At 30.3% G+C, this 18,672-nt stretch overlaps 1 protein-coding gene across 3 annotated transcripts in view; it reads left to right on the top strand.

Annotated features, from left to right (window-relative positions):
- Nucleotides 1-17,915, top strand: part of LOC113518460 (monocarboxylate transporter 11-like) — a 38,162-nt gene extending 20,247 nt beyond the window's left edge. The window contains exons 1-11 of one of the 3 annotated variants that reach the window (XM_026903398.3): nucleotides 234-359; nucleotides 1,209-1,335; nucleotides 2,381-2,523; nucleotides 3,958-4,060; nucleotides 6,167-6,340; nucleotides 8,174-8,321; nucleotides 9,251-9,398; nucleotides 11,882-12,029; nucleotides 13,534-13,725; nucleotides 16,399-16,592; nucleotides 17,690-17,915. In XM_026903398.3, coding sequence (XP_026759199.2) covers nucleotides 261-359; nucleotides 1,209-1,335; nucleotides 2,381-2,523; nucleotides 3,958-4,060; nucleotides 6,167-6,340; nucleotides 8,174-8,321; nucleotides 9,251-9,398; nucleotides 11,882-12,029; nucleotides 13,534-13,725; nucleotides 16,399-16,556 — 1,440 coding nt within the window. In that variant the 5' untranslated portion in view covers nucleotides 234-260 and the 3' untranslated portion in view covers nucleotides 16,557-16,592; nucleotides 17,690-17,915. Of the gene's footprint in view, nucleotides 1-233; nucleotides 360-516; nucleotides 547-1,208; nucleotides 1,336-2,380; nucleotides 2,524-3,957; nucleotides 4,061-6,166; nucleotides 6,341-8,173; nucleotides 8,322-9,250; nucleotides 9,399-11,881; nucleotides 12,030-13,533; nucleotides 13,726-16,398; nucleotides 16,593-17,689 lie in introns of those variants that run through there. The other 2 variants (XM_052903053.1, XM_052903054.1) reach the window with 2 other exon arrangements.
- The last annotated feature ends 757 nt before the right edge of the window (nucleotides 17,916-18,672 follow it).

The following is an 18,672-nucleotide window of genomic DNA, read 5'->3' as shown; positions in this document are numbered from 1 at the left end:
ATAAAAGAAGAAACAAACCACTTTTACGTTCTAAAAAGTAGCAACGTATTAATGGATAGGAGATCACCAGGATACTGCACATGTTCTGTGATCACGTCTACATGACTGTTATGCGTGGTATGACATGAAATAATTTTATCATATCATTAAATTTATTAAATTCATCACAAATATTGAGATGAAATATGTTGACTTAATGTTGATAACATTTATAATTCCTTTGAATAAACTGCAGCCGTATCATTCAATAAAGTAACATAATGGCTGTTAGAAGTGAAACTGCTATAAAAAAATATAAATTAGTGCCACCGGACGGAGGATGGGGTTATGTGATTTGTATTGCAGCTACAATAGTGTTTGTAAGTGATTGAATTTATTTCAATTGAATGGATCCATTTACGGTCGTGGCTACGAGCTGTATCACAGCTCAATTTGTTAACTGTCTAACTTCAACTGAGTTCCTTATGGAATAGACAGAGAGCTGAGTGTCAAAGACTTTTCTTGCATGCATCTTTTGTTTTATCTATTATCATGATTTTAATACAGGTGTTTATTTTAATCTCTTAATTTTTTCTTATCTGGGTAATATAAAACCAATTTAAAATGTTCCAGTAGAAATATTATGATTATATCTAATTCTTTTATTATACTATCTTAATTATTTATTTCATCTTTAAGTTTCATTGTAATCGAATACAGATACTTAAACCATTTGAGTGCTTAGATCAATTATACTTTATTAAGTATTAACATCTTTCATAATAATATTGTAGAATGCAATAAATAAGTTGAATTGAACAAAAAAAAGAAAACTATTTTTTTGTGCAACTAAAAATGGGAAAGTAGCTGACAGCCCACTCGACGGAAAGTTGTAACCGTTGCCTATATACATGAACAGTACCAAGAACAAAAAAGTATACTGTTTTGCCCATGATACCCCATTGCGTTGTCATTCCTAAGGACTAAGGTTTTTTTAATCTATTCGCGATATCGAAATCATGAAATGTATATAATGAAATATAAGCCTGTGTAAATAAGCAAGTACTAAGATAAATTCCAAATTTCATCAAGTGCCAACGATTTCCAGTAATTAATAACAAGAATTTATTGTCAAGGTAGTTTCTTGTTAATATATTTAAATTTATATTGTAATTTTTTTATTTAAAAAATCAGTAGGTAGAAAAATAATATTGGGTTGTTGAATGCAGACTATAACTTCGGGATTCGGTGCTTGTTTTGGTCTTATATACAATGACTTGATAAACACAATTGGAATGGGATCGACAATGATTACAATATTCACAGGAATCGGAGTTTTGGTGAATGCATTTTTTGGTAAGTTATTTTTTTTTTCAACATAGAATGGCAAACAAGCTGACGGTCAACCTTATGGCAAGTAGTGACCATCGCCTATACTCATGGACAATACCATGGACATAACTGTATTGCCCATAATATATGAATGGCCTCATGCGTTGCCATTCCTGAGGACTAAGGTGTTAAGTCTCTGTACCCTATAATTTCATTGCCACATCCTCTCTCCCCTTCAAACCGAGACACAGTCATGCAAATACAGTTGCTTCACGACAGAAACACGAATAGGACAGAGGTACCGAAACAAACGACTTTTGTACAAAGTCTCCCACTGGTGAATAATTTAATTCTGTTGAGAATAAATTACTTTAAAAGGTTTTAATTGGATGTGAAAATTACGAAGCATGTGGGGTTTGAACCTATTCGTACACATTTCAAATCTCTACCTATTTAACTATAAAATTGTAAAAAGTGATTATTACTCGAAATATACCGTGTGGTTCCAGCATAGAATGAGCCACTTCTTCCTTTCACGTGGGTGTCGTAAGAGGTGACTAAGGGAATTTAAAGGTCGAGGGATGGACAGCAGCGTCCCTTTTAAAACATCACCAAAGCTTAACCCTTTGAGTGCCGACGAGCGCCATCGCACTCGTGCGTATTGCAACTAAAAGTGTCACGAGCGTTATACCGCTCGTGAAATCAGTCGCTGTTTAGCTTGCTGTAAAAAAAAATATTAAAATTGGATAATTTTTTGAGGAGATACAGTTTTTTTAGAGAGAGAGAGAGGCATTTTTAAGTAGATATGAGTAAAAATCAATGACACTAAAAGGGTTAACTGCAGTTACCAACCCGTCAGCCAAGCGTGGCAACTATTGGCAAAACCCCACTTATGGGAGAGGCTTATGTTCATCAGTGGACAGTTAACGGCTGATATGATGACGATGATTACCCGAAAATAATTACAGTAACTTTTAATTACCGCTTTATTGATACTGTTTGTTTTTCAGTTATAATAAAGACAATTAACATTAAGCCTAACGCAATGCCTAATTTTTTTTATTTGCAGGTTTTATTACATCTCCGCTACTGAAAATTTTATCTTTTCGACAAGTGGCGTTCATAGCGGCTATCATGTACAACATTGGAGTTTTTGGCACATATTTTGTTCAGTCAATGGTGTCATTCCTTATCTTCTATTCTTTGTTACTGGTAATTTATTTTCTATGTATGTTTGTACTCGGGAGATATTCTATAATTTTGCGTGTTTTTAGGGTTCCGTACCAAAGGGACCTTTATGGTGCAACTTTATCCGTCCGGCCGTCCATACAGTGATATATCTCAGAAACTACTAACGATATTTATTTGAAATTTGGATTTTTTTCATGTATTATTTGGTCTATATATATTGCTAAAGAAATAAGTAAAATAAGTATTTTTATTTTCTTTGCTAGAGGGTTGAAAGGGGTATTAAAAATTTCAAAGTAGACTTACTAGTCCAAGTGGAGTACCGTATGTAAGGGCTTCATTTGTATATTTTAACTAATTTTTATTTGTTTTTTGCTCTAGTTTCTGACTTGATCCAAAATAATAAAAAAAAAATCATGCGCATTGTTATGGTGTACTTTTAAAGTAACGGCGGGTATAAAATTATCGAAAAAATAATCTCATATATATACATATAATTCGAAGATTTTTTTATCTAAAAAACCTTTTTCAAGAAAAACATTATGAAACCCTCGGTGAGTTAGTTCAACTCACACTTGACTAGTTTTTTTTAATATTTAGATTTCTTAAATGAGATTTAGTCCTAAGATTTTAAGTAATAAAATTCATTTAATGCTATTTTAGCTAAGAGCTCTCTTAGTTAAAACTAAGTACGCGTAAATTTTGGAAGCAATTAATCGATTTTGATGGTGGATTGAAATAAAACATACTCATAAAAATTAATGGAGGTCCCTTAATATAAGCTTTATGAATAAAAGAAATGAATTCATATTGAAAATACTCATGGGAATACCTGCCATTGACAAACATCATTTAAAGATAGATGATGATCTAGTAACATAATTTGCCTAAATATTACCTTAATTTTTATACCGGTGTTGCTATCTCATTCTATGTCATTTCTGCTATAGCGTAAACGTAAATAAATACATTTTTGTCTAGAAAGTCTTTGGCTTCTTTAAACGTCAAAAGTAATTGGTGAACTAGCTTAAATCACTTTATAATTACTTTATAATTTATGGGATAAGTCCGCCATTGTACTGATTCTTTTCTTTAGAATTCTGTAGCCTATATTTTAAGACTTACAATAAAGGGTTACAAAAAAAACTAAACAAACTGTTTTTTACTACGTTAATACAGACATTGATCAATGGAGAACAATGAAAGTATGAGTATGTAAAAATTCCTATTGTTGGGTATTAGCGTCAATTTTATTATGCTAATACCCAAAATACTAAAAGCCAAATTTTTTTGTAATATGAATAAAAATATATTACGCCGACCCCAAATAATAGTTGGGATAAGGGTAGGAAAATGATGATTTGAGCTGTATGGTAACATATCAAGCTATAAGATATAAAAAATAATAATTGATATTATTGTATGACTATAATTAATTGCTCTTTTTTTAAATTTCAGAGTGCCGGCTTTGGACTTTTATTAAATTTGACGAGTACTATAGTGAATGATTATTTTACAAGTAAAAGATTACTCACTGTAAGTCTCACTCAGACTGCTGTGGGTACGTATCAAAATATTTCAACAGTTTCTATGTTTCCTTTTTATTAATTATACAAAATCCTGATAAAAAGGATATTGTAATCTTAATACTAGAGTTAATATTTATGAAAACGGACAACTTTGTCCAAGAAGAATGTATATTTGTATATATATATATATATATATATATATATATATATATATATATATATATATATATATATATATATATATATATATATATATATATATATATATATATATATATATAGATTTCCTGTGTGTGTGCCAGTAATAGGGACTATTATAAATGTGCATTAATTATACATGTACAAGTCAAATTTACTAGAAATAATTTGAAATTTTGTCTAATAATTACTAAATCCAACCCGTATTGTTGTCTGTTTGGATTAGAATAGAAAGCATATTGCATGGTATTTTATTCAAATTTATCCAGCCATAAATTCTTAAAATATGACACTGTTTAAGCACGGATGAGTAACAAACATAACATATATATTTTAAACACACAATCGGGGCTTAGCGCGATGTAAAAAGTACCTACACACCTGCTACCTTATGGCCGACGTTTCGACGTGTTTAAAATTAACTAAACATAACATAACTGTCACCTTTACAAATTTTTTACATTTATAATATTAGTACAATGTGTCGTTGGAAGCCAACCACCGCAATTAATGCTATAGAAATTGCTTATACAAACAGCCATTATACATATATATTACATCTGTCTCCTATTTGGAAAACTAGAAACATTTGTATACCAAATTATCTGATTCAAACAGATCTCTTTCTTTCCACATTTATTAGTCTATTCATACTAGCTCGTTGGTTATAAGTACTTGTCACTTGGCCCTTTTTCATACTAACACACACACACACACACACACACACACACACACACACACACACACACACACACACACACACACACACACACACACACACACACACACACACACACACACACACACACACACACACACACACACACACACACACACACACACACACACAAACACACACACACTAATGGCCACCTGTTTGATCGTAGTGTGTACTTATGGTCCGGGCATAGAATAGACTACCTCTTCCTTTCTCGTGGGTGTCGTACAAGGCGACTAAGGAAACTTAATGGTCTACCAGGAACACTCCTTAAAAGGAGAACGCCTATATTTAAAAGTGGGCAATTAACAGCTGATATGCTGATGTACTTATGGAAGTACGTTCATCTACGATAGCTACCGACATCTCTAGTCTATTATTCTAGATGTATCTCTTTCATAATTCTTCTTCTAGTGCCACTTGTAGTTTTTTTTTAATATTTAAAGGGCTTTTACCTTCTTCAGGTACATCAGTCCTATCGTACCCTGAACTGATTTCTCAAACAAAACTTTATCTACGTTCCTTAGACGCGGAAAGAGACGAATTATTGGGCATCAATAATTTACAGAGATGTTCAAAAATTTCTGGTTTAAGTTCAGCTAACATAGATTGAATAAGACCAACAAGTTATTATTTACTAGCGTTTACCCGCGACTTCGTCCGCATGACTGGGATACGTTTTTGACCGGGATATAAAATTACCTACAACCTTTTTCACCATTCATAGTAAATGTTTATACTATATTTCAAAGTGATTGGTAGTGATTGATTAAGCCGTTAAGTCGCTATAAGGTAACAAACAAACTCACTTTCACATTTTTACCATTAGTAAGGATGGTGTATGGTTAATAATTTATATAATTAATAACATATACATATGAAAACTTCTGGCAAACTCCATTTGATTGGAGAGGAAAAATCATGTTTAAAATGTTATTGATATATTTGTTTTCTTTATGTGTATATATGTATGTGTATATGTGTGTATATGTATGTATGTATGTGTGTGTATGTGTATGTATGTATGTATGTGTTTGTATATACTATTATATATATTTTTATGTTAATCATTTGCTCTCGATTATTTGGTTTGGTTTATTGTGGAAACTTTACTGATTTATGTTATGGTTGTGTATACTATTTTATATGTCTCAGGTATTGTATGTTTCCCTTTTAAAGTAAAATAAAAATAAAATAATATAATAATTACAAAAAATTACAGGTGTTAATTGCATGCTATTACCAAAACTAGTGGCAATGATATCCAACGAGTATGGATCTCGAGGATGTATACTCATTATATCTGGTATAAGCACCCATTTATTCGTTGCTGTGGCTTTAATGCAGCCGATTAAATGGCATATGAAGAAAGAGGAGTTACCAGAAAACAATGACGGTAAGACAACAAATTTAAACGATACCTTTAAAAAAAAATATATTAATTTACACAAATAAACTATCTACACATAGCTAAAACTATTAAGTCTAGAAATTTTGGAATATAGATTTATTTGTATGCGTCCGTGTAGCCTAACTTCAGGCTGCGGCTGAAAATCAGTGCTTTGCTTTTAAGCAAAACTATCACTGAGCTGTAGCCTATTTGGGTCACTGTGACACACATAGCGGAAATATATTTTCGTATTTTATACCTTTTTTTTTATATTTAAAAGAAGTGTAAATAATTTGATTGTATAAACTTATTTGTTAATTTACGTGTGTCATAAATGGCTCAAATAAAGTGTTTATTTACTCGTATCTATCTATTTTACGATGTATGCATCTAGTAAGAAATTATTTTCAATCCATATCAAATAGAAGGAACTTTCTCAATTCGATTTTTATGTTTGTTACCTCATAACTCTGTCAGTTTACAACTGATTTGATAAATTCTTCTTTTATCTGAACCGATATATTTATAGATTGATTCTATAGAAATTTTATCAAAATCGCTTCAGTAACTTAGTTTTTAAATCAAAATAACTACTTGCAATAATGGAAGTATTTTTTTTGTAAAACAGAATCTTAAATTATTTAAAATTTCAACTTATATGGGAAACACGATACTGTCTAAAGCCGTGGGTGCAAAACGTAGCATGTTTATAATTTAAAACAAATATTTGGGTAGAAAACACGAAACGATCTTGAACGGTTCGACATGATTTCAATGTACATCTTTTTGTGTAAATTTTTATATAAAAAGATATAAATTTTAAATTTTGCAATTATATTTATATATATATATATAATATATATATTATATATATATATATATATATATATATATATATATATATATATATATATATATATAATATATATTATATTTATATATATATATATATATATAATTATATATATATATAATTATATATATATATATATATATATATATATATATATATTATATTTCTAGAATCTTCTAAAATAATATTTACAGATACGAAACATAGCGATTTCAATCGTATTTTCACTGAACTCGAATCCTATCAACTGCAACAAGAGTTATCAAAATTGATAAGTATTGGCAAAGATATCGCATAAAATATAAAGGAAATGCCCGCGAATAACCTTTTTGAAGTAATTTAAAAAATATAATTCATAAAGCTACTTGTAAAGTATGTTAATAATCGAGATTGATGGCACTTTATGGAACTTTATACACATTGATATCATATTTATATATTATTTTTTTAGCAATCTAGGTTCCGGTATAGAATAGGCCACTCCTTCATTTCCCGTGATTGTCGAAAGAGACGACTAAGGGAGGGCAAGGGATGAGCAGCGTCCCTGTTAAAACATCTCCAAAGCCTAACTGCGGTTGCCAATACGCCTATTAAGCATGGCAACTACTTGCAAAATCGCTTTTATGGCGGAGCCTATGTTCAGCAGTGGACAGTTAACGGCGGACACAATTGTATATTATATTTTATAAAAAAAATAACTGTATTATTTTGCAAATTATGGAAGAATACAAGAATTTTGACCCCATACGAGCAAACGCAGTATAGGACGACTCCTCACTAGATTAAGTGACGACTTCAAATGCATTGCAGGTAGTCAATGGATGCAGGTGACTTAAGTCAGAAGGAGGATAGGAGGAAATCTATGATTATCAGTGGACAAATAACTGAGATAATGATGACGATGATAAGAATCTTTTTAAAAATTTCTACTGTTAATAGTTTGGTCAGTTTACATTATATATACATTTATTATCATTACATTACAGAATCGCTAATACTTTTGGTCAATCCCCCAAATGAGGGCGACAAAACACCTGTGGTCACGATGAGCGAAATAAAACCTCCTAATAAAACAGTTACAGAGAAAACTGATACTAGTATTACCTTATCACATGAAAAGAGATCGAGAATCACGTATGTATCTATTGTTTACGTATTATATTTAAAATTATCTATATAATCTACTGAAGAAATGTTGCAATATCTATTTTTTTATCGTCATTCTTTCGCTTCTTGTTTTACGACTTGTCCCTTAGAAACATCAAAAAGATAATACTTATGTATGTGTATATAAGATAATATTGTAACACTCACAGTATGGCTTTGTCCGTAGTCATATCATGATGTTGAATAACCTTTAACCTTATTCAAGAAATGAGATATCAAATGCTGAAAATATTTTGTAAATCCAATTAGTAATTCTAGATATTAGCTCGTTAAAACAAACAAACTCTTCTGCTTTGTATATTAGTATAGATAATTATAATACACTAGCTGACTCTGACTCTCTCTCTTTTCAAAACTTCTTTTGATTTCGCGCCATTCCACATATTATTTCGTGTCCATTATTAAAATACAATATGGAATGGGGTGTTAAAAATAGGATTATTATCTATCCGTTATAAATTATTTAAATAACTATAAAAGCTAACTTAAATAACCGGAAGAACGATCATGGCCCCTATCCAAAATGCGTTAACCCAACTCCTTTATAAAAGATTTCGCTAGAATTCTCACATACCTACCCGTAATCTCAAAAGCAACACAGATTTTTGTATTAATTTACAAGTACGACGAAGAGACGAACTAAAAAGCAAACAAGGATATATAAAAAATTAAAAAATATATCAATTATTGTTAAGTGTTTTTTCTAATACATCTTTTCGACGTCACTAAGATTATAATGTCTTAATCTGTTGGGTTTTCCCAACAAGTAGTAATACAGTAATTGAATAGATTAATGAAATAAATTAATTTATAGGCGATATTATGTGATCAATAAATAGCATTAGGAGAGAATGATAAAAGTCTAGTTTATTTACATTAATTCCTTTATATTACAGGATATTAATAAGTGAGCTGTTCGATAAATCGGTAATGAAAATATTTTTTTCTTCAATCATTATTATTGGACCAGCGTGTAGCTTCTTTTGTGATCTTACTTTTTATATGATTTTTCCACAAGCCTTATATTCTTTACAATGGAACTATGTAAGTATAGATATAAAATATTATGATATTTTTTTATATACAGCTCAAAATATAGATATAATGATTAAGATTGTTCCACAGAAAAAAACAGACTTCAATTTTGGCAACACCAGTTATTTTTAATTAAAAACTAAACTAATGAAGCGATTTGAACAAAATTTGCATGGAACTAGTCTACATGTATATTAGTTCAAATAAAAGAAATAATTTTCCAAATATGTTTAAAATTGACGCTGTTATGAGGTTACAAACATAAAAAAAAAACATTGATGCTTCTTTCCACTGTGGGTTTGTTGGAAGGGAACTCTTGTAAAGTGAAGCTTGTTCTTGTACATTTGCTTTCCACTGTTATATATTTTTTATGTATTATTAGTGCGTACAATAAAGTATAAATACGTATAAAAAATAAATAAATAAATGGATAAAAAAGTCCTTCCTTTTGAAGTCGCTCGAAAAGGGCTGTAACAACAAATATTTTTACGTAAACATTTTTGCAGTGTGGATAGTTAATTAAGTAATACAGATTAGAACTGAGTGATATTTTAATAGGTTGTTAAGGTAACTTATAGCTAATTTGTACAAAAGAATCATTGTTATTTATAACTGTTGTTGTGTTCATTTGATTAGTAATCAGAGGTGAAGATTGCCTCATTATATTTTTTTATATTGTACCTTTTTATATATAATGTAGCTGTTTATCTACTAATTAAATAAATAAATAACAGATTATCTCCGAATCCTGCTTGATAGTTGATCCTCCTTGATTAATAGATAGAATAAGCCGCGGAACAACACGGCTCTTTCATACGAAAATGGCGTGATTCATGATCATTATTATAATATAAATGATGACGTTTGAATACTACATACATTCATACATATATTTGCGCGTGCGCGTTCTCGTGTTAAATAAAATTTAAAATGTAAAAACTTTTGTAATTCTAAAATAAAAATGCTAAAAAATTAAATCTTCATCTTTCTACCCTTATTTCAATTATTATTTGGGGTCGGCGTTATATGGTTTTATCCATATTATAAAAAGATTTGGCTTATAGTTTTACTACCGGCCACCTGCCTAACGTCAGCCCTCTTTAGGAATGCATTTGTTGGTGGTTTCCGCCACCTACAGTATGGAGGAAAGGATTGAAAAAAAAGGAAGGGAATGGAAATGCGTAAAAGAAATTGATAAATGAGAGGAATAAGGGACTTATGTGGAAAAGGAAAGAGGAGGGGGGGACACTGTAGTTACGGAAGGAACTGGGACAGTGCAGTGGCTCAAGAAGCCGGGGTCGCATACCTGTATGACCTTATTCTAGAATCGAACAGATTTCTAGAGAAGAACACCCCGGAAAAATTAAATATATATAATATTTTCCAATACTTAAGCAAGGACAATCTGAAAGGCAATCTTTCACAAACAAATTTTGGGCAGAGGAAATAAGATAGAAGGAATTTTCCAATTTCCTCTAGTGGGTATGTACCTTCGCCAAAGTATACAATGTACTCGAGGAAATTGGAAAGTATAACGTTATTTTATTTTTTTCCAATTTCCTATCATCCTTTATTTCTATCCAAATTAATGACGAACAAATGTAATAACATAGTAAATAATTTATGTCTATTTATTTGTTTCTCTCACTTTCCATAATACTATATATTTACGAGTATGTATTGTGAGTAGGTACTTTACATTTTACATAAATACTACATAATAGTTTTTTTTAAGCGAATCAAAATAAAATAGTAATTCTGTCTGCGTTATTGGTTTATATTAGTTGAGGATAATTAACCACGTTAGTTTCCAGGGGACCATGGGGAGGCCTATGAACCCGATAGATCCTTTTACTAACCTGTTGCCTTAATCACCTAATTAACGTGTTTTTTTTTAATGAACGAAAATTCAATGATAACTAAGCCTGTGCTATCGGTATACGTTGGTGAGACACTAGTGAAACATGACTGGTGAGGATGAAAACAGATCAGTTGGTTTATCGTGATGGGTTAAACAAGAATTAACCACTATGGTTTTCAGGGGCAACCGCATTGAGATATCGACGTAACAGCATATATTGCTAGTAAACACACAATCACAATATAAAATATCGATAATACATATACACGTATATATATACGTATATTAAAAAACATCCGTACACGTAGTAAATTTCCAAAGAAAAAATATATATATGTATATATATATATATATATATATAGACATATATAGATATATATTTGTGTATGTGTGTGTGTGTGTGTGTGTGTGTCTGTATATATGTATACATTTATATACATTTATATTTATATACACATTGTTGTATATACCCAAACCGAAATTTACAACGTGTGTCGGATGTTCTTTTAAATTTTTATAAAATCACGTTTTACCTATCTACATTAATATAACTAACGACAGTTAAAAGGGGAAATAAAAAACTTTTGAGTAAATGTATGAATATTGTATTATATAATAAAATTTATTACAGGAACACGTTGCATGGGCAATCTCATTATTGGCCTTCGGAGATACAGCAGCGAGAGCGTTGTTTATAGTTCTTAACAACTGGTTATACAGGATTGGAATAGAAGAATTGTACATAATTGGGCTGGGAATCGCTTTTTTATCCAGAATAGGTAATATGCTAATCAAATATTTCAACTTTTCTAATTATTAACTTATATCTCTCTGTTCCATTTGGCCATTTCTACCATAAAGCAGTTGTGTTTGCGTGGCTGTGTTTCGGTGTGAAGGGTGGGATATGGTAGTGAATTTACAGGGTACAGAGGAATAATACCTGAGTCCTCAGGAATGACAACACATGGGAGGTATAATGGAGGAAACAGTATAATCTGTTTTGTCTATGGGCGTATCATGGGCGAAACAGTATACTCTGTTATGTCCATAGTACTGTACATGTCTATAGACGACGGTTACCACTTTCCATTAGATGGGCCGTCAGCTTGTTTGCCATTCTAAGTTGTATAGAATAATAGATATCGCGAGAGACATTGTATGATGTTGGTATCGGATTACGATGAGCTCATGACTATGGTCTGTGGAAATGAGGGATATTTGTCCGCAAACAAAATTTTCCTTTATGTTTTTTAAGATCTGTCATGGCATTTAAAACAAGGAACAGTCTTTATACATTTCAGTTCAGTCATTATATTACACGAAACTTACATATTACAACGCACAAGTAATTGTGTAAGGTTCCGTTTATACAAATCGGCTTGGAGAGGTGAGCAGATTTTGATCGCGTTTAAAATAGAATTTTAAGATCATTGAAATATGGTCTATTTTACATTTCACTTTTTTTGTTATTTGAGAATGTTCGAGAGCTAACAAAAAAGTGAAACGCTTTAAAAATTTGTTCTCCTCTCCGAGTCGGTCTATGTGAATGGACACTAAGTACACGGCTTACACATTTGGGATTTTTTTCCGCTAAAATATCAGTTTTTTGCACAAGCCTTTAAAGTCTTTAATAAAGTTCGGAGAAGTTGGACAATCCTGAATGTAAATACGAGTAATTTCGATGTAAGAGAAAACTACGTAATTTACCGTAACTACTTTATAATCCGATCCTTGTAACTTGATGTTTACGTTAGAGTGGATGGCATTCCTAAGTAAACTTTAAGTACAGAATAGTTAATAGTACTATATTCTATAAGTTCTTATTAATTATTAATTTATTACAAAATACAATAGTTTATTAATTCATCTACATCATCTGATTTTAATAATTATTTTTATATTTAATAGAACTTTATTATATGCAGTTAAGAACCGCAAATAAATAATTTACAAAAGTGGCTAATATGATATTATATTTCACTGTAATATTAAAATTTTTAAATAAAAACACAGACATGCAAGAGCAATTGGTACATGATAGTTTCTATCATGTAGCAATTCCTCTTGTTTTGACTTTTTTTGACAAAGTTTTTGACATAGTATCGCTACTGATGACTTTTGTATAAAGTCACCCTTTGGTATTTTAAACATTATTTTATCGACTTAGATTCATAAATAGTCACACTGAATTATGTAACTAACTAACTAATTAATTGTGTGTATTTCTCAATGCCTAGCTTGTATTTACTTATTCTACCTTCTTTCTACTTATTCTCATTTCAGGAATGCTGCTATCAAAAGATACCATTCCAGTTTTAGTATATATGACCATTATTGGTGTAAGCCGCTGTTTTTTTATAATACTTGCACCTTTGGTGATGGTTAATGCTGTGGGAGTCGACAAATTTACGGCTGTCAACGGTATTTACATGTTGACTGTAGGAATTCTCGGTATAGCATTAGGACCTCTTACTGGTAAGTTGAACCTTATCTGCGTTTTCTTTAGGATTGCTTCTTCAAAATATTATCACTTGTATTGATTCTGATCCAAATTTGATCAAAACTTTTACTTGGTGATTATTCAATCTCCGTTTCTATCAATCAGCAAGTTATTATGTGTTTTTATATATAATATGTGCATGTTCCATGTTTATATATACGGACACATGTATGTATATATATCATATCTCGCAACACTAATTATGGTGAACACAGTTATTTATAATGTATGTGTAATATATTATAATTATATGTACTATAAAAAAAAAATAATCGACTTAAAAAAAAGAGGAGGTTCACAATTCGGTGGTAATTTCTCTTTTTTTCAAAAGGCTATACTTGCAGATTAGTTTTATAGAAATTTTATTAAAATCGATCCAGTAGTTTAGTTTTTAATTCAAAATAACTGGTTCTGGTATAACTGAAGTCACTTTTTTTTTTGCGGAACACAATCTTTGTAAGTACAGATATCAAAACATGTTTATATATAACTTAGTATATTTTACAAGTAATTATTACAATATTTAATACATGAGATATGATTGGCAGAAACGCAGAGTCACGTATAGGTAATGATTTTTTATTATATAAAAAGAATATTTTTTTATACAATTTTATAATAAAAGTTCGATATTTTAATACTTTTACAATATCCATTCATGTAAGACAGTCAGCATATAATCAAGGTTATAATGACTTACAGTAAGTCAGGTAGTAGCCGGTTGTTGACAATGTAATATACGTACCTGTAAAAGAAAAACAAAAAGCTTATATATATATATAAACTATTTAAATATAATCCTCTTAATATTATAAATGTGTAAGTTGGTAAACATGTTTGAATATAAATATCCAAATATCTTGACATGCAAATGAATCAAACTATTGCTATTGACATTCGTTTATTTCCCTTTTATAATGTTAGTTACCGTGTGGTCCAGGTATAGGATGGGTTATCCTTATCTTTGCTATGGGTGTCGTAAGAGGCGACTAAGAGAACTTAATAGTCGAAGATGGACAACAGCGCCCCTTTTAAAATATTACCAAAAGCCTAACTGCGGTTGCCAACTTGTCTAAAAAGCGTGACAGCTACTGGTAAAACCCCCCTTTATGGGGAAGGCCTATATTCAGCAGTGGATAGTTTTAAACTATCATCATTAATGATTAATGTTAGTTAATATAGGTGTCTACTGACATAATAATTACGGACCCTGTTTCAGTTATGAAAATGGAAATATCAAAATAGTCACAGCTAAAAAAAAAATCATAATATCCACAATTCTGTATATTTAGCGCGGTTAAGCTCAAATAGTTTTTTTTTTATTGGGTGATAATGGAATGGTTACCCCACCTGCGCCATCGGTATACGCTGGTGGGGCACCAGTGAGTGATGATAGATGAGGATGAAAGCAGGTCAGTTAGCCCATCGTGATGAATTCCATTAGAATTAACTATGATGGTTTCCAGGGGGAACCGCGTGGAGGTCGACCTGACAGGGTATGTTACTAGCAATGGGTTCATTAGATCCCATTACTAACAATCCCTTCCCCCCCGCTCAAATAGCTTAATCGCCATAAATAAATATCATGTGATATCCCATTATCAGGCATAGGATTTGTTCAATTAGCTTACTATTAACGTGCTGGAGAAAGAGGAAATTGCTAGCAATGTAAATTAATAGCTCCATTGTTAGTAGTATACTCTATCACGTCTCTGTTTTTTTTTTTAGTCATGATGAATTAACTGACTTCTTCTTCATCTATCATCCTTCGTTAGTAGCTTACCAATGGGGTCACTATTTCATTTTCATCCTATTGAAAAAGACTTTTACCATGCTAGTCACGGGGCTTGTTATTTTGCTTTACTTCGGATTTTCCTTATCTTCCTCTCATGTAGCGAGATCTGTTCCCTTAATCGCCTCTCACAACATCCTGGAGATTAAAAGAAGCAGTGATACATTGTATTCTTAATCTGTATTATACGGAGAATCATAAACAAAATTATAGTCATGGAAAGAGATTGCCAACAATTTATTGTTCGGTCGTTATTCAACTGTAGAAGAATTTTATCGCCACTTTCTTTTTTAAAATTAGAATATTCAAGGTATCATGATTAGAATGGAATAATTTATTCTAAAGGTACAAGTGCACCAAAAATGAAACCTGAAGATAATGTTGATTAGTACCACTGTATATACTTTTAATATATATGTACTTTTTTATATAACTTAGAATGGCAAATAAGCTGACGACTCACCGGATGGAAAGTGATAATTGTTGCTTATAGACATGAACATACTATTTGCATATATTTCTCTTTTTTATTTATTATTCTAATTATTAAATATTTTAATAACTTTATCTCTTTTCAATTATTAGCAAATATAGGGAAATATCTATATGTACTGTCATTGTGTTCGGAAATTTCTTTTAGTTGTTTTCTTGATGAATAAAAATCATAGTCTAACTAGATTTTTCCCTACTAACCCGAATATTAACTGGGGTCTCACATTTTTTATTTTATTTGGATTTATGTTATTTTTTTTTTTATAAATATGTTTAGTCTCACTGGTAGAGTAGATTCTTAAAATGATTTTGATTTCAACTTGTATATTTATATAACAAAATTCAATGTGTTCAAACTTTACAGGTGCCGTGAGAGATATGACTGGCAGTTACACAATAGTATTTGCTATAATGGCTGGTATTTTACTATTAATAATGCTGATATGGATAATAGAATTATATTATAAGAAAAGGAAATGTAAATCACAAAGAAAAACATCAGTAAACCAGTACAATTTATGAGAACGGTTTTGTGAGAGTTTATGTGTTTTTGTAAAGGTTTGTGTTTTTTGAATGACTACGATGTTGATAATTTTGAACGATATGATATGAAGAATAGAATTTGTTTCCTCACAAAATTTTTTTTTCTTTGATTTATAGTTTATCTGTACAAAAATAAAAATATTTTTTTTTCTTTTTTTAATCCACATAGTTTAAAAATATATTTGTAGTAAAAATTTATTCAATCACGACAAATAATGAATGAATTGAAACTATTGAGGCAATAAAGCCTATAGATATCAAAAGAATCATTAAAATTTTACAATGATTTTGCGTAAATATAATACAAACAATACAGTAGAATATTAGAATCCTATTAATATTACAAATTAGAAAATTTGTAAAAATGCTTGGATGTTTGTAGGTTTGTGTTTTTGTTACTTAATTACGTTTCTACATCTGGACGGATTTAAATGAAATTTGATACACAATAAGCTAGTAAATTCAAATGCAAATCATCTGTAATTAAATAGAATTATTTACAAGCTCTTTTAAATTGTCTTTTTTTACGAATGCAGGATTCAGAAAGTTATTATTTTGTGAGAAAAGACAGTAAAAAACTCAACAATTACTCATTTAGATATCTGTTAACATTACGTGGAGTTATTTAAACGTACTATTCTAAAATTACATGGTCGTTAAAAGCCCGTGCATGATCGACTAATACCATGCACATTTATCATTTAAGTAATTGTTCAGTGTCTAATAGGTTTTGTTTAATAAGTTTTTTTAATAACAATTTTAAAAAGTAGATCCAAAATAAAACTTATAATACAAAGTAATTAATAATAACTCTTCTCTATTCAAAGGTTGTCTGGAAGAGATCGCTGTTAGCGATAAGTCTGCCCATTGTTTTCTTAGTGTAATATTTTCTTGTAATTGTTTGTATTTATAATAAGTTCACTATTGTAATCTTATGGAGGAAACAATAAAGAGCATCTATCTATAATAATACTACGTTATGACGAATTATCAATTCATGTTTTTAAATCGTGACGATTACAAAAAATACGAACGAAGTGTTCATATTTTTATATGAATATTTATCGTATATTTATATAAAGTTACAATTATGCCCTTCCTTTTTTTTTCAGAGTAATATTTGAGCACTTCGACTCAAAATGATTACAATTTTCCATATGAGTGCCTATTTAAATACACGCCAGTGTATAAAACTGATTCTCTGTACATTGTGGCAGGCGCAACGTTCTTTGTAGACCATTTATGAAGTACTTTTAATATATAATTTAGAGAATAATAAATATGCATAATATGAGTGATCTATATTCAAATTGTTTCAAATAAATTAAAATGAACTTTGACATTGTATTATTTACGGAAATATAAAAGGACGCCAGGTTTCCGAGGTGAGGACGCAACAAACAAAATGGTAAAACACACATAAACTTTTTTTTTAATTTAAATAGCAGCTATATTCTATGGCTTTTTTACGTCAATCAGTTATTAATTATATATGCATCCTATATATTAATTATATATAGGATGTAACCTACACGTGTACCAAAATTTCATTCAATTTCTTTCAGCAGTTTTTGCTTGAAATAGTAATAAATATTTATCCAGCCATCGCTACAAACTTTCGATTTAATTTTAATAGGATTTGAATTTGTGTAGTATAGTTCTTACCTACATAATTATAATACTTAGGTTAGGTAACCTAAATATAATTTGGGCTTAGAAATTGTTAGTAATCCTGATAATCAGTTCCATTGCTATCAATATACCCTGTCAGGTCGACCTCCACGTAGTCCCCCTGGAAACCACCGTGCTGAATTTCAGGAGCATTCATCATGGTGGGCTTTTTTATTTATTTTTATCTATCAGCCCTCACTGGTGCTCTGCCAGCGTATACTGTTAGCGCAGGCGGGGTAACCATTCCATTATCATTCATAATTTTTTTTATTTGTTTATACGTTTACCGATGTTAAAAAATCACTGAAAAGTGTCAACATCTACAACAATACAGAAAGTATTGTTTGTCAATTAAAACATATATTTTTTCCATCTTCCAGAATGATTGTTTACATATTGCTCTGGTAACCATAAATTTAATTAT

Source organism: Galleria mellonella, unplaced genomic scaffold (assembly GCF_026898425.1).
Source record: "Galleria mellonella isolate WM207_F2 unplaced genomic scaffold, CSIRO_AGI_GalMel_v1 utg132, whole genome shotgun sequence".
Lineage (NCBI taxonomy): Eukaryota > Metazoa > Arthropoda > Insecta > Lepidoptera > Pyralidae > Galleria > Galleria mellonella.
This window is presented reverse-complemented; position numbering and strand designations above follow the sequence as displayed.